The 16,178-nt window shown below is 38.6% G+C and overlaps 1 protein-coding gene across 1 annotated transcript in view; it reads left to right on the forward strand.

Moving 5' to 3' along the window:
* CDK15 (cyclin dependent kinase 15) overlaps positions 1 to 16,178 on the forward strand; it is a 94,964-nt gene that overhangs the window by 69,864 nt on the left and 8,922 nt on the right. Inside the window, exon 12 of the mRNA XM_069068838.1 lies at positions 10,009 to 10,148. Within this exon, the coding sequence (XP_068924939.1) occupies positions 10,009 to 10,148 (140 nt within the window). The remainder of the gene's footprint in view (positions 1 to 10,008; positions 10,149 to 16,178) is intronic.

The raw sequence follows: 16,178 nt of genomic DNA on the forward strand, positions 1-16,178 counted from the left end.
ATCTATCTATCTATCTATCTATCTATCTATCTATCTATCTATCTATCTATCTATCTATCTATCTATCTACCTCTCTACCTACCTACCCATCTATCTGTCTAATATCTTCCCCATTAGAATATAAATCCTTGAAAGTACTTTATTTTTCTTCATTGTATCCCTGGCACTTACCATGGTGCCTGGCGCATAGAAAGCATTTAATAACTACTTCTTCCCCTACCCCCTTTTACAATTTATTTTTAGGATTCATTTCTTAAAATTTTGAATTTCTAATTCTCTTCCTGTCTCCCAACCTCCTGCTACTTATTGAGAAGGCAAGCAATATGTCAGTTATATATGGGAAATCATGCAAAACATATTTCCATATTAGCCATGTTGCCAAAAATAAATAGCAAAAAAACATAAAGAAAGTGAAAAAAAATATGCTTGGATCTGCATTCAGTTCATCTCTGTCTGGAGGTGTATAGCATTTTTCACTAAGGGTCCTTTGGAATTGTCTCGGGTTGTCATTTTACTGATCAGAGTAGCTAAGTCTTTCACGATGTTCTCCTGATTCTGCTCACTTCACTTTGTGTCCATTCATGTAAGTCTTCACAGGTTTTTCTAAAACCATACCCCTCATCATTTTTTACTACAGTAGTATTCCATCACAATCATAGTATTTCATCACAAACCACAATTTGTTTAACCATTTCCCAATTGATGAACATCCCCCAAATTTCCAATTCTTTGCCACCACAAAAAGAGCTGTTGTAAATATTTTTGTACATATGGGTCCTTTTCTTTGGCCTCTTGATATATATATATATATATATATATATATATATATATATATATATATACACACACACACACAGACCTAGCAGTGATATTGCTGGGTCTAAAATTATGCATATTTTATAGGCTTTTGGGCATGGTTCCAAACTGTTCTCCAGAATAACTAGACCAGTTCACAACTCTACCAACAGTGCATTAGTGTCCCAATTTTTCTACATCCCCTCTAGCATTTGTCATTTTCCTTTTCTCTCATGTTAACCAAAATGATGGATATGAGGTGGTATCTCAGAGTTGTTTTAATTTACATTTCTTTAATATTGTTTTAGAGCATTTTTCACATAATTATTGATAGCTTTGATTTCTTCTCCTGAAAACTGCCTATTAATATCTTTTGACCATTTATCAGTTGGGGGATAGCTCTTAATTTGATAAATTTGGCTCAATTCCCTATATATTTAAGAAATGAGGCCTTTGTCAGAGAAACTTGTTGTAAAATCTCTCCTCCCACCCCCACCCCCCACCCCCAGTTTTCTGTTTTCCTTCTCTAAGGTTGATTCTCTAGGGCTCTGTAAGCATACCATCATATCATAGGATGGGATAGTTTTGTTTACTTGTTGCCTATTTTATTATTTTAATTTACTTTTCTTATCTTATTTATATAGCTAACATTTCTAACGCAATATTGAATAATAGTGGTGATAATGGACATCCTTAATTTACCTCTGATCTTATGGGGAGGCTTCAAGTTTATCCCCATTACAGAAAATGTTTACTCTTAGTTTTAGATGGATACTACTTATTTTAAGAAAAGCTCTACTTATTCCTGTGCTTTCTAGTGTTTTTGGTAGGAATGGCTGTTGTATTTTAACAATAGCTTTTTTTCTACCTCTATTAATATAATCATGTGATTTTTGTTGCTTTTCTTTTTGATATGGTCAATTATGCTTATAGTTTTCCTAATATTGATTCATCCCTGCATTCCTTGTATAAATCCCACCTGGTAAGAGTGTTTGATTCTTGTGATATATTGCTACAATCTCCTTGCTAGTATTTTATTTGAACATTTTGTATCAATATTCATTAGGGAAATTGACTTGTTCAATTTATTTTTCCAAGATAGGGTTATTTAAGCATTTCATTTCTTCTTCTATTAATGTGGACAATTTATATATTTGTAAATATTCATCCATTTCACTTAGGTTGTCAGTTTTATTGGCACGTATATTTGGACAAAATATCTCTTAATTATTTAATTTCATCTTCATTGATGGTGTAGTCACTTTTCATTTTTGAGATTAGTAATTTAGTTTTCTTCTTTTTAAAACTCAAATTGACAAATAGTTTATCTATTTTATTGTTTTTCCCACAAAACCAGCACCTAGTTTTTTATTTATTAGTTCATTTTTTAAAAAACTTTCAGTTTTATTAATATCTCCTTTGATTTTCAGAATTTTTCAGAATTTTGGTGTTTAAGTGGGGATTTTTAATTTATTCTTTTACTAGTTTTTTTAACTGCATGCCCAATTTATTGATCTGCTCTTTCTTTTTTTTTATTGATGTAAGTATTTAGAGATATAAAATTCCCCCTGAATATTACTTTAGCTGAATCCCACAAATTTTAGTATGTTTCATTGTTGTCATTATATTTAATTGAATTACAAATTGTTTCTGTGATTTGCTTTTTGACCCCATCATTTTTAGGATTAAATAATTTAGTTTCCAATTAATTTTTAATTTAGGTTTCCATGTCCTTTGTTGAACATGATGCATTAAGATTAGAAAAATGGTGCATTTAATATTTCTGCTTTTCTGCATTTGTTTGTGACGTTTTTGTGCCTTAATACATGGTCAGTTTTTGTGAAGGTGCCATATACTGCTGAGAAAATTATATAGTCCTTTATATCCCCACTCAGTTTTCTCCAGAGGTTTAGCATATCTACCTTTTCTGAAATTCTATTCATTTCTTTAACTTCTTTTTTATTTACTTTATGGCTAGATTTATTTAATTCTCAGAGGGGAAAGTTGAAGTTCCCCACTAGTATAGTTTTAGTATCTATTTCCTTCTTTAACTCATTTAACTTTTCCTTTAAGGATTTGGATGCTATAGCATTTGGTGCATACATGTTTAGAATTTATATTATTTCATTGTATATACATTTTAACAAGATATAGTTTCCCTGTTTATCTCTTTTAATTAAGTTGGTTTTGCTTTTGCTTTGTCTGAGATCCTTATTGCTCTCACTTCAGGCCCCTGTTTTAATTGTTATGTGTCTTTCTGTTTCAAGTGTGTTTCTTTTAAACAACATGTTCTTGGATTCTGGTTTCTAATCCATTCTGCTATTTGCTTCTGTTTTAAGTTCATCCCATTAACATTCACAGCTGTCTCTCTCTGTCTCTCTGTCTCTGTCTCTCTCCCTCTCTGATTATCCTGTCCCTTCTCAAAATTCTGTTTTGCTTCTGATCACTGCCTCTCTTAATCTACTTTCCCTTTTATCATCCCTTTCCACCCCACTTTCTCTTATGCTCTTCCCCTTCTACTTCCTTATTGGGTAAGATAGAGTTCTATACACAAATGGATGTGTGTATGTATGTATGTATGTATATATATATACACACACACATACACATGTACATACCGTGTTTCCCCGATAATAAGACCTATCCCGAAAATAAGCCCTCCCCTTACTGTGTAAGATTCCTCTAAAATAAGCCCTATTGAGATTGCTACTGTAGTGAAGGTGATCCCCTGCACTACACGCTACATTACGGTACCCTCTGTATGCACCGTCCCCCCCCCATGAAACGCACACCGCGCTCCGAGCTGCATCCAATCAGAGCTACAGCAGTGAGCGCGTCATCCTGTTCTTTATTGAATTCATTATTGAATAAAGGCACATTTTTTTGTTCACATTTACCTATTTATTAAAATTGCTGTCAATGTTCATTAAAACAAGCCCTCCCCTGAAAATAAGCCCTCTGGTGTTTTTCTGTCCAAAAAAATAATAAGACAGTGTCTTATTATCGGGGAAACACGGTATACAAATACACATATATGTACATATATATGTATATGTATATTCTTGAACCAGTTCAGATAGAGGGAGGTTCAAGCATTGCCCCTACCACCATTTTCCCCTCCATTGTAAAAGCTCTTCTTTGCATGCCTCTTATAAGTGAGTTAATTTTCCCCCCTTTCCCAGTGTATTCTTTTTTCTTACCCATCCCTTTTTTTAGATAATTCCACCATAATTGACTTATTCCTCTGCCCTCTGTCTTGTTACTTGACAGTCAAATTTTCTATTCACCTATAGTCATTTTTTATTATCAAGAATGCTTGTGAGTCTTCTATTTCATTAAATATCCATTTTTCCTCTAAAGGATTATACTCAATTTTACTGGGTAGGTTTTTCTTGGTTGTAACCCTAGCGCCTTTACCATCTGGAATATCATATTTCAAGCCCTCTGCTTTTTTTTTTTTTAACATGGTAGCTGCTAAATTTTGTGTGATCCTGACTATTGCTCCATGGCTTTTGAATGCTTTCTTTCTTTTTCTTTTCTTTTTTTTTTTTTAAGCAATCAGGGTTAAGTAACTTGCTCAAGGTTACACGGCCAGTTATTTCTGGGTGTGGTGCTGAGTGTCTGAGCCCGGGATTCGATCTCCAGGTCGTCCCAACACTGGAGCCGGTGCTCTTACTCGCTGAGCCACCTGGCCACCCCTAAGCAATTGGGGTTAAGTAACTTGCTCAAGGTTACACAGCCAGGTGTTTCTGGGTGAGTGCTAAGTGTCCGAGCTGGGGATTCGATCTCCAGGTCTTCTCAACACTGGAGCCGGTGCTCTTACTTGCTGTGCTACCTGGCTGCCCCCAGAAGGAATTGAATGCTTTCTTTCTAACTGCTTAAAGTATTTTCTCTTTGACCTGGGACTTCTGGAATTTGAGTATAATATTCCTGGGAGTTTTCATTTTGGGATTCCTTTCAGCAGGTGAACAGTGGATTCTTTCAATTTTTATTTTACCATCTGGTTCTAGGGGTAGTTTTCCTTAATAATTTCTTGAAATATCATGTCTAGCCTTTTTCTTTAATCAAACTTTCAGGTAGTGCAACAATCTTAAATTCTCTCTTCAATCTATTTTCCAGGTCAGTTGCCTTTCCAACAAGACATTTCACCTTTTCTTCTACTTTTTAAAAATTCTTTTGACTTTGTTTTATTGTTTCTTGATTTCTCATGGAGTCATTAACTTTCACTTGCTCAATTCTAATTTTTAAGGAATGATATTTATCGCTGAGCTTTTGTACCTCTTTTTCCATTTGAGCAATTCTGCTCTTTAGGAAGTTTTTTTCTTTGGTATTTTTGTGCTTCTTTTACCAAGTTGTTAATTGTCTCCTCATAATTTTTTTGTATTACTCTCATTTATTTTCCCAATTTTTCCTCTACCTCTTATGTGATTTTTAAAATTATTTTAGCTCTTTCAGGAATTCTTATTGAGTTTGTGTCCAATGTATTTTTTTCATTGAGGTTTTGCTTGTAGCTGTTTTGACATCATCTTCTTTTGAGTTTGTCTTGATTTTCCCTCTCATAAGTAGCTTTTGATGATCAGATTCTTTTAAAAAAAAAATTTTTTTTGTTCATTTTTCCAGCCTATTTCTTGACTTTGAACTTTATGTTAAATTTGGTCTATATTCCCAGGGTGGCAGGGATGGGGAGAAAAGGGCACTGTCCCAAGCTTCAGAGCTAGTTATGGGAATTTGGAGGTTTTAGGTGCTATGTAGTGACTACTGTCATTGTCTGTGCTCTAGTCCTTACCCACAAAAGGTCCCTTCTTCCTTTCAACAGCAAGAGCAACTGCTCCTCAGGGCCCTGATCTTTTGGGACCAAAAGCTATACTGTATCTCAGGACCCCTTATCCCTTGCAGCCAAAAACACTCTTCTCTGCCATAGAACTGTGACAGATAAGTGAGTATGGACAATAGAATTGCCAAACAGCACCTGGTTCTATACCCAGTGTTAAACTCTGACAAGTTACCCCATCCCCTTACTGTCTCTGGCTTGAGAGCTCCCAAAGATACTGCTGCTACTGCTGTCACCAAGTCCTATAATTGGTGTTGCCACTACATGACTCCATACCAGCTGTTACCCCCACCCCCAACCCAGTGTCACAGATGTCTCCTTCTGACCTCCTGTTTTGTCTTGGGCTGGGAACATGTCTCACCCCTGCCTTTTATTGTCTCTGCCACTCCAGATTTTGATTTTATTTAAGAGATTATTTTAAAGTTGTTTGGAGGGGGATTTCATGAAAACTTGACTGAAATTCTTGCTCTACTCTTTCATCTTGGCTTTCATAAATACTTCTTGATTAGTTGAATCAGAAGTTTTATAATCATTGGATGCTAGTTGTTACTTCTGAAATTTTGGCCAGTTACAATATATCTGAAGTACACTTCATTCCTTGAAATGAACCTGGAAAGAAAGGTACATGATAGGATTTTTTTTTCTCCTTTATTAACAAACTCTGAATAATTGACTAGCCCTTCAAGGGATTTTGCAGGCCATCTAGTCCTACCCCCTAATTTTAGATGTTATGGGTGCCCAGTCTTTATGAGCTTGTACAATGTGTTCTGCTAACACAATCACCATAACACAATCACCAGAGCACACTCAGGTATTGCTTCTGGTCTGCTTACTACCTGAAGAAGACCTTTTTGATTGGATGTTTAGCCAGAACTGAGAATGTTTACAAAAGGAACTAAGGACCAGGCATTTTTCTTTTCCTTGGGTGGTTGCATTCAAGGGAGAAAGTAAGAATTGCTATTGAACATCTGGTAGGGACAAAAGTCTTATTTCCCACCTGAAACTCCTCAATGTAGCCTATGAGCACATGGGTCTGTGATTGCTTTTATTTCTCTTGTGTTTGTTTTTTCCCACCATAGGTGAAGGAGAATTTAAGATAAAATGTACCAGGTTGCAATCTTCTAGCTTCAAAAAGACAGGAAAGTGAATGGTCAAAGGTCCAAGCACTCGAATCCAGGCCAGAGTTTGTGATCTACCAGCACAGTCAATTTGAACTCCACTCTCTTAGGGATACCCCTTAGGTTAGGAGGTGTTTTCTCTAATGCTTTTGGCTTGACCCTCATTCTAGTATGTTCTCTAATATTAATCACCAGTAATTAGCACCCCAAGATCATTAAACAATTAGCTTTTGCATAAGGATAACATCTCCCTTATACCTCTTTGGTCCCTGGGCAGAGTGGATATGTGCATAAAATAGTTTTTACAAAATATTTTCCACACCTAGGTGACTTCTGAATGTGACATAGCCAATGGACAAGAGCATTTCTGTTGTAAGATCCAGCATCTTGACTATAGAGTCAATGCTGCTGGTCTGGGGATAACTGGAGGATTGTGAATTCTGGTCCCCAGGACTCTGGAAGCTCAAGCTGACATTTTGAAGTTCATAAGGTCATAGCTGAGCATAGTCCATTTCTAAACTGTGGTTATTATAGTTCCAGGGGGGGAATGAACCTAGCAACCAATCTCCACGCCTGACCTTCACTGAAAACTGGGTTCACAGAACTATGTGATCACTGTCTTAAGTCCTACAAACACTGAACCCTGTGTGAGGGAAACGTGGGCAATGAGTCTGAACAGGTCACTTAAATAGGAACAGCTGAAGTTCAGTGATGGGGACTCAACATAACTGGCTAGATTGCATTACTTTTTTTTTTCACCTGCCCAGGAAAAACATAAAGAAACCAGAAAACCTTGAACCCAATTTCAGAAATTCAATTCAGCAAATGTTTATTAAGCCCTTACTAATATGTAGAGAAGTATTATGGCCTAATAGATGGAGCACAACCTCAGAGTCACAAAGACTTAGATTCAAGTTCTAAATCTAACATACGCTGGCTATGTGACCCTGGGGAAGTTACTTAACCTCTCTGTGCTCTAAGAATCTAAGATGTCACTGTGTCACATAGAAGCGAGTTTTCTCATGCAGTGGTTATGGAAAAGGTAAGTTCCATATGGGGAGCTCCTTCACCTATAAAATCACAGCTCCAGTGCTATGCCTTCCCTTATGTGGAGCACTGTGATTAGTGGTGGGGAAAATAAAAGGATTAAGTAAATCAATTACAAAATGGCCGGTTGTTCTGTGAGATCTCCATCTGCTTCTGAAGTGATAGTAGCAGATGGTAACAGAAAAGGGGGCTAAAACTTTCACACAATTTTTAGAACATCTGTAGATATTAACTTACCTTCTGGAAATCTAAGTGACTCCAAAAGACATTAGTGGCCCTCCAGCATCTAAAACACTGTTGTCTCTCATATATGGGATCCGGGCACATGTGCTCCCTTTGTGTTTGCCCCTCCATGCGTGTCTGCAAGGTATGTCCACAGTTCCCTTCTATGGACAGTATAAGTACTTGTGTGCATGTGTGCCCCCGGCATATGAGGGCATCATCCCAACAATATTTTTTTTACTGTGTATTTTTTTTAATAACCTTGCTTTGGCTTTGAAATAATTGTGCCCTTAGGCTAAGGAGTAAAAATAAATACTATTTTAGCTAGGGGAATCTTGAGTGAATGGGGATCCACAAAGGACTTTGAACTTTTTTGCTATAGCTTCTCTGAGGGCCAATGTTGCAGCCTCTTATATGCCTTTTCTAGTGCTCCTTCACATAATGTGGTAATAAATATAATGCCAAAAAATGTCAAATAAGTCCATAAGATGGGTCTATTTCTATGCTCTTAGTTGCAACTTCCCTAAGCTACCTGCTTGCATGTAACACATCCACACACAGGGATGTTGGGCCTAGCCGCTAGGGCAGCGTCCTGGTAATAATCATTCTTTAGGTCAGCTCCTTCCTATCAGACTATAAAGAAGAGCTAATGAGTTAGCATTTGTAAATTGGAGTCCTTTCTCTGTGGACTCAGCCTATGATCAAAGAGAAGATTTTTCAATTTGTAAATTATTACATACATAGGAGAAGGGTCACTCTTAACATGGCTTTGGAATATGGCTTTTATAGTATTCTGTAATTTTTTTAAAGTAGTAGATACTAAGAGTTTAAGACTCTAGCTTCATGGCTAATTTTATGTGAAATGATGTAATTTGAGTTTTTTGAGCTGAGGCTTCTGACATCTCTGCAACAGGGATCCTAGGAAAGGGAGAAAAAAAATATTTAATTTGTCTTCCATATCAAAATAAAATAGAAATTTAGATCCTAGGATTAAAAAAAGCTCCTCTACCTCTGCTTGTGTATTTGCTGGAATACTTCATTAGGATGAAAATTAGTTCTAGGTAGTCCTTGGCTGAGGCTCAGCAGTCAAGGAATGCTTGAGGATTTTGACTATAGGAGGCAGCAGAATTTTCCTCACTGAGCTTTCAGGGACTAAATTTGTCTGCAGGCTATAGTGTTAAGTTTACAAAAAAAATATTTATAATCCATGAATCATTGCACACTTCCAAAAGTTGTAACTACATATGAATACCTAACTCCATACAAGTCTGAGTTACAGTGGATATGGACCATCATGGCATTATTATCATTAGGGTCCTAATTACTTTAGTTATTCTTCCTGTAAGGAATGTGTTTTGTAAACCTTAATGTAGTGTAGAAACATGTACTATTATTGTTTTCATTATTATTCCTCTAATCCATCACAGGGAAAATCAGGATGGTTTCATTGCTTATCTTCCCTGGGATTTGAATTTTGGAGACACTATAGATTTTACCTGGGATTTGACATCTGGGAACTCCCCCCTCTTCCTGAGCTGGGCAGACATGGAACCTGCTGACCCTTGGAGCCTGTACCAAGACAATCTACTTAAATCAGGTTTCTGACCTGGTCTGTGTGTTCCTGTGTCCATCACACTGGGATCGTTAATTATAGATTTCTGATTTTATAATTATAATGATGTGCGTAATTCAGCATCCAGAGACATGGGAAAACAAAATGAAATAAAAGAATAAAGCTTCTGAATTTCTCCCTTCATCTTGTTAACAGGGTAGGTAAGGATTTGGTTGGGGATCGAAGAGGAGAAAGGGATGAGGGACTATTTTCTCAGTTTCATAACTAGTCTCAGGAAAATTCAACTTGAAACACACACACTTCTAAATCTTGCCTCCTCTTGCCTTTTGGGTTTATTGGAGTTTTTCTCCCTTTGCTAAGGGATGTTTCTTTTGCAAAGGAGGGCTCTAGAGATTTTTCATTTTTCTCTTCTACTTTTCCAGGTTGGGCAGGATTCCAGGAGCTGAAGACCTGGCCTCTCAAATGCTCAGAGGCTTCCCACGAGATCGGGTCTCTGCCCAAGAAGCTCTTGTCCATGATTATTTCAGTACCCTACCAGCTGAGCTATACCAGCTTCCAGATGGTATGTAAGTGTATGTGTGTGTGTGCACACCAACACACAAACTATTTTTGGATGCTAAAGAATAGAATTTGCAGGAAAGGAGACCTTCAAGATCATCTTTCTTGGGAGAGCCAAGGTAGGGTCCATGCCTTGTTGCCTTTCCTTATGAGATCCTATCAAATTTGAAAGTAATGATGGAGTGGGGCTAACAAGGCCCTCCTGAGCCATAATATTCAACATGCTTTCAATTACAGTCTGAAATTTTCATACATACATTTATATACGAGAGATGGAAGCTGCCTGAAAGTTACTTTGCTGAGGACGTTGGTAAAATCAAACCCAAGTTTTCAAATTCTGACCCCACATTTGTGTGTTTACATATATACAAGTATATGTGTGTATGAACACATTGTATACTGTATATATTATATGTAAACATTATACATATAACATTCTACATATCCGCATAATAATCATAGTAGGAATAACAGTAGCACATGCTTTTGTAGTCCTTCAAAATTGACAAAGTATTTTGTATACATTATCTCATCTGATCCCTCATAACAACCCTGGTGACAGTCCAGGTGCCATTATCACCTCCATTTTAAAGATGAAGAAATAGAGTCCAAGAGAAGTTAAATGACTTACCCAAAGTCACATAGCTAATAGATGCTTGAAGAGAGCTTTGAACCCAGATCTTTTTCTCTAAGTCCAGTATACCATCTATTGCAGCACACTGCCTCATTGATAAAGGATCCATGATTTCCTCAATGCAAGTACCTCCTTCACTAATGCATCTTGACCTCTCTGTGCCTTACGAGACAATCTTCATTAGTTTCTGTAGTGAAAAGAATTTGTCACCTGGTGGCCAACAGAAAAGGCCATCACTGAGCCCTTACTAAAGGTCTATGCTAGTGGATATATGGTAAAATAAACATAATAAAAACTTGATCTGTGATTTCACTGGTATAGGTAACTCCCTCTACCAAAGCAGATCAGCACCTTTTCTGCAACTTAGATTTTTGGAAAATTGCCTTGGATGCTGTAGCTCCAATGCAATATTTACAGCATCCACGATCACGATAAAGACTGTGATTATAAGTATCACATGACGTTTGATCACAAAATATACCAAACTCTCCAGATGGAGGATAGAACTGAAGCATTTATTTAGACACCAAAAAAACAAATCTCCAAACCAGTAAGTTGATTCCATCAAAGTACCAAAGATATTCAGAAGCCATAATAATGCTGAGAGCCACAGCGTCCTTCAGCCTTCCCACAAACCAATAGAAGATCAATATCTACTCACAAACCTCTCTACCTCCTTGCTTGAGCATCTTCTCTCCCCACATCTGGCTAGCTCTGACCAGCTTCCTGTGGGCTCTGCTTCCCTTCAGCAAACTCCTCCCACCACAGGCTCCATGTGACTGCCTTCAGTCTATCAGGGGGCAGAGTTTACTTTCAAAGCAGGGGAGGTCTTCAAACTCCCCCCCCCCCAGGTCTATTCAGGGGCAGGGAAGAACTTCAAATTCCCATTCCCATTACAGATGCCAAGAGGTTAAACATTTTGCCCAGGGTCCAACAGCCAGCATGCATCAAAGGCTAGACTCAAGTTAATTCAGATCTTCCTGCCTCCAAGGCCTACTTTCTTGCCACAATTTCCCCACTTGTTCTTGTTGCATGCCTGACTCTTTGTGACCCCATTAGGAGTTTTCTTGGCAAAGATACTAGAGTGTTTTGCCATTTCCTTCTCCAACTCATTTTGCAGGTGAAGAAACAGAGGCAATCAGGGTTAAATGACTTGCCCAAGATCACATGGCTAGTGAGTGTCTGAGGCTGCATTTGAACTCAGGTCTTCCTGATTCTGGGCCCAACCCTTTATCCACTGAGCCTAGCTCTATCCACCTAGCTACCCTAGTTACCTCAATATTGTATTGTAACAATAATAATAAGCATAATATTATTTATCCTAATAGTGCATATATTATATTGCTATTGCATATCTATGTATGTATTTATTACATCTATTAGAAAGAGATAAGATGAACAAATAAATGCAAGTTATTTATATGGTAATATGATGCTACCAAATTTCCATAGTTAAGATATTGGTGCAGCAAAAGAGAAAGAATCCCTATTGTAAGTTAAACCTGAAATACTTTGAAATCATTTTGTTCTCTTCTCTCTTGGAGTCACCCTCCTTGGCCTAAAGTCACAATCTAACAATGTGGTTTAAAGTCTTGTCATTTACTCTGAATGACTTTCTGTTTCTCATCATTTTACCCTTTGTTTTTATCACCCTACTCCAGGGCCTGGAAATATCTTAAACTAGTATTGAGAATGAGGGTCTAGATCATGGGGGGGAACCTGTGGCCTTGAGGCCACATGTGGCCTTCTAGGTCCTTAAGTACGGCCTTTTGACCAAATCTAGGCTTTACAGAATATTTGGTCAAAAGGCTGCACTTTAGGACCTGAAAGGCCACGTTTATTCTATACAATTTGAACTCAGTCAGGGTCACATGTAAGGATCTAGAAGGCCACATGTGGCCTTGAGGTTGCAGGTTCCCCACACATGATCTAGATTCTGGGGGCAGGGAGGAGAGGGTGAATGGCCCTCAGGAACGTATGCATATGGCAACGTGGGATCTTGGCCACTAGTTTACCATTCTAGAGAGTCTTGTATTTTTTAGGAATAGACTTGGTGTTAGAAGATTCACTGAGAAATCTTGGCTCTTCCAACTTAACTAATTATATTACCTTGGCTAAGTCCTTTGCTTGCCTGAACCTCCACTTAAATTTAAACCTCTATGTTAAGAAGGGACACTACTTGCATTATTTCCATCATAAAGTGAGAAAATACATTTTCACATTTTAAATTGTAAATATAAAGATGAGATCTCCTCATCAAGAGGCAGCTAGATGGCATGCAGTGGAGAGAGTGCTGGGCGCAGTCTGAGTTCAGATCCAGCCTCGATACTTACTTACTATGTGACTCTGGGCAAGTAACTTAACCCTGTTTGCCTCAGTTTTCTCATCTGTGAAAGGAGCTGGAGAAGGAAATGGCAAGCCACTCCAGTGTCTTTTCCAAGAAAATCCCAAATGGCATTATAAAGAATTGTATACAACTGAACAATAACACCATTATCGAACATAAAGACAGAAATAATAGAAACATTTACAATGTTTATATGAATAACCACAAAAGAATAGGAGATAAACACCAAACTTTTCAGAGCCCCAGGCTACTTACCTGTAAAATGGGAATGATTATTCTTGTAATTCCTCCCTCACAGAGCTGTTGTGAGGAAGGTGCCTTGCCAGTATGAAAATTTAGTATTAAGTTGAGTTGTCATGATTATTACACAAACACTCAGGGAAACTGGTGGTGGGATTGGAGGGAGTGTTGATGCAGGGGATTGTCTGTATGGAGGGAAGTGAGTCTGAGGAGTTTGGAAGAACAAAAGGTCATGGTTCGGTAGGAGCTTTTCAAGTTTTCCCTTCATTCTTGCTCTTACATACAAATGGTATGTCCTTTCCCACATGTGTGCATCCTTACATGCTACTACACCCTTTTTACTGTTTAGAGAAACAAGGTCCACTGCCATACTGGCATTATCCCCTGAAGCCCCACCTCTGGTGCCCATTAGTCTAATATGCTGAGCCCTTCCAGGGCTCCTCTTCAAAGAGGGCTTTCTGGGTACCAGCCCTTCGCCTAGAGGAGGGTAATTAAGAGGAAACTGTCACTGTCCAACCTAACGCATCATTTGAAACTTTGGTTTTTTTTTATTTTCCTGACAGATCCTGAGCAGAGAAACTGCCAAGCAGTTTCTATGTCTTCCAAATTGCCACCCTCACAGAGGGACTATGTGCACGTGTGTTCATGCCCACCTGTGTGCAAGTGTGTGTGTGTGCGTGCGCACATGTTTTCTCCATAGAGAGACAGAAATAGAGAGGGAGAAAAAGAAAAGACAGACAGAGAGAAACAGATAGAGGGAAAGCCAAAGACAGGTAGAGGGAAAAGGGGAGAAACAGACATAGAGAGAAGGAGACAGAGACAGGAACAGAGACAGACAGATGGAGACAGAAACAGAGTAACAGACAGAAATAGACTAAGGAAAAGGAAGAGAGACAGACAGACAGATATATAAATAGAGGGAGAGAGAGAAAAACAGAGACAGAGAGAGAAATGGAGTAACAGAGAGACAGACTGGTGGAAAGGAGGAGAGAGAGACATACAGAGACAGAGAGACTGACAGAGGGAGGCAGAAACAGAGACACAGAGAAAGAGAGACAGAGAGAGATGAAAGGAAGAAAGGAGAGACAGACAGAGGGGAAGAGAGAGAAGAAGACCAGAGATCCAGAGATGAGAGACAGAGAGACAGACACAGACAGAGGGAACAGGGGAGAGGCAAACATATAGACAGAGATGGAGAGACAGAGAGAAAGACAGGCATAAAGATGAGAGAAAGAGAAGAGAGAGTGTGGGAGAGAGAGAAAAAGACCAGAAGAGAGAGAGAGAGAGAGAGAGAGAGAGAGAGAGAGAGAGAGAGAGATCTGCATTTCCCTTTCTGTTCACCCAGCCACAGAGCACAAATCTACTTTGACACTTTTAGAAAAATGAAAAGATGGAATCTCGAAGGAGCCTGCCTGTGCTGGGGGGGAGGAGAGGAGCGCTCACAGCGGGAGAGAAGTTGACTTTTCTTTATACATATAGGGGTTTTTCCATGCAGAGTTTAAATTATGCCTGATAAAAGGAGTTTCGTGGATGTTTCAGTTCTTTCAAACCCTCCTGGCTTCCTCCCAATTAAATGAGGTTTGTCAAAGCCACGGGGCTCTGCTGCTGCCTGAGAGGCCGACAAGCACTTCCTACAGTGACATCTCAAATCCCCAAGGGAGGAGATGAAAGGGCTAGTGGAGAGAGAGAGAGAGAGAGAGAGAGAGAGAGAGAGAGAGAGAGAGAGAGAGAGAGAGAGAGAGAGAGAGAGAGAGAGAGAGAATGAGAGAATGAGAGAGAGAGAGAGAGACATAGAGAGAGAGAAGAGAGACAGGCAGGCTGGCAGACAGACAGATAGAAAGAGACAGACAGCTGGAAAAAAAATAGGTGCTGAGTCTGAGACAGCTGAGATGGCTAGAAAGGAGAAGCAAGTCCAGAAGAATTGAGACTGAAAAGAGAAGACCTAGGACAACAGCTTGGCCCAGTGTGCCCCTCTCCGGGACAGTATCTCCAACCAAGGACACATTCCCTGTCAAGGGACAAATTCCTTTTGCCTGGCACCATCATCCTATTTTTTTCAATACCCACAATGTTTTATCTGTATTAAGAGATTTTTCTGCAGTCAGTGAACTCTCACATGTTTCATAGAAATCGATGCACAGTAGAACAAAATCAAAACCTTTCTTAGTTTGATAACTCAAGAGGTAATTATAGGATGTCATAAGAATGGACACTCACATGCATGTACTAAATGACTCAACTGTCAGGAAGGTCCAAAGATCTCAGAAGTCTTCCCAGGGTAATTCTGAGCTCTCTCCCCAGCCATAATTGTGCAAAGTAGTTGTCCTCTATTGGCATTTGGGGAATTACATCATTGTGGGGCTTACTTGTATCATTTTTTTATTCTGGTTGCTATGATGACACAGTTGTCACTTTTAAATATATTCTGTCCTCACTTTGTTCAGGAGAATGCTGGCTATTAGTTTCTGTCCTCTGAAGGAGAAAGTTAAAACATGAAGGCTCTGAATGGGAATGTATCAAAAGAAAAAAAAAACAGCAGTCTAACTCCCAGTGAAAAGGGGGGAAAAACTCACCAAATTAAAGAATCACTCTATTTTTCTATTTTCATTAAGCAACCATGTTCAGAATTTCTCTCTTTTTGAAACTTGCTGCAGAAAGTTTATATAGCCAGAGGACATTTTTTAGAGGTCACTTTCCATGGGAAAAAAAAAAAATCAGAGGAGCCAAGAATTCCAGAATCCGTTCCTTTATCAAGAATGCGTTTAAGAAAGTAAACATGAACATAAGAATGGGCAAGCGGGTTGTAACTTTTG

Source organism: Petaurus breviceps, unplaced genomic scaffold (genome assembly GCF_028583685.1).
Source record: "Petaurus breviceps papuanus isolate PSGF00001 unplaced genomic scaffold, PetGlider_PUasm1.0 90769, whole genome shotgun sequence".
In the NCBI taxonomy this organism is placed as follows: domain Eukaryota; kingdom Metazoa; phylum Chordata; class Mammalia; order Diprotodontia; family Petauridae; genus Petaurus; species Petaurus breviceps.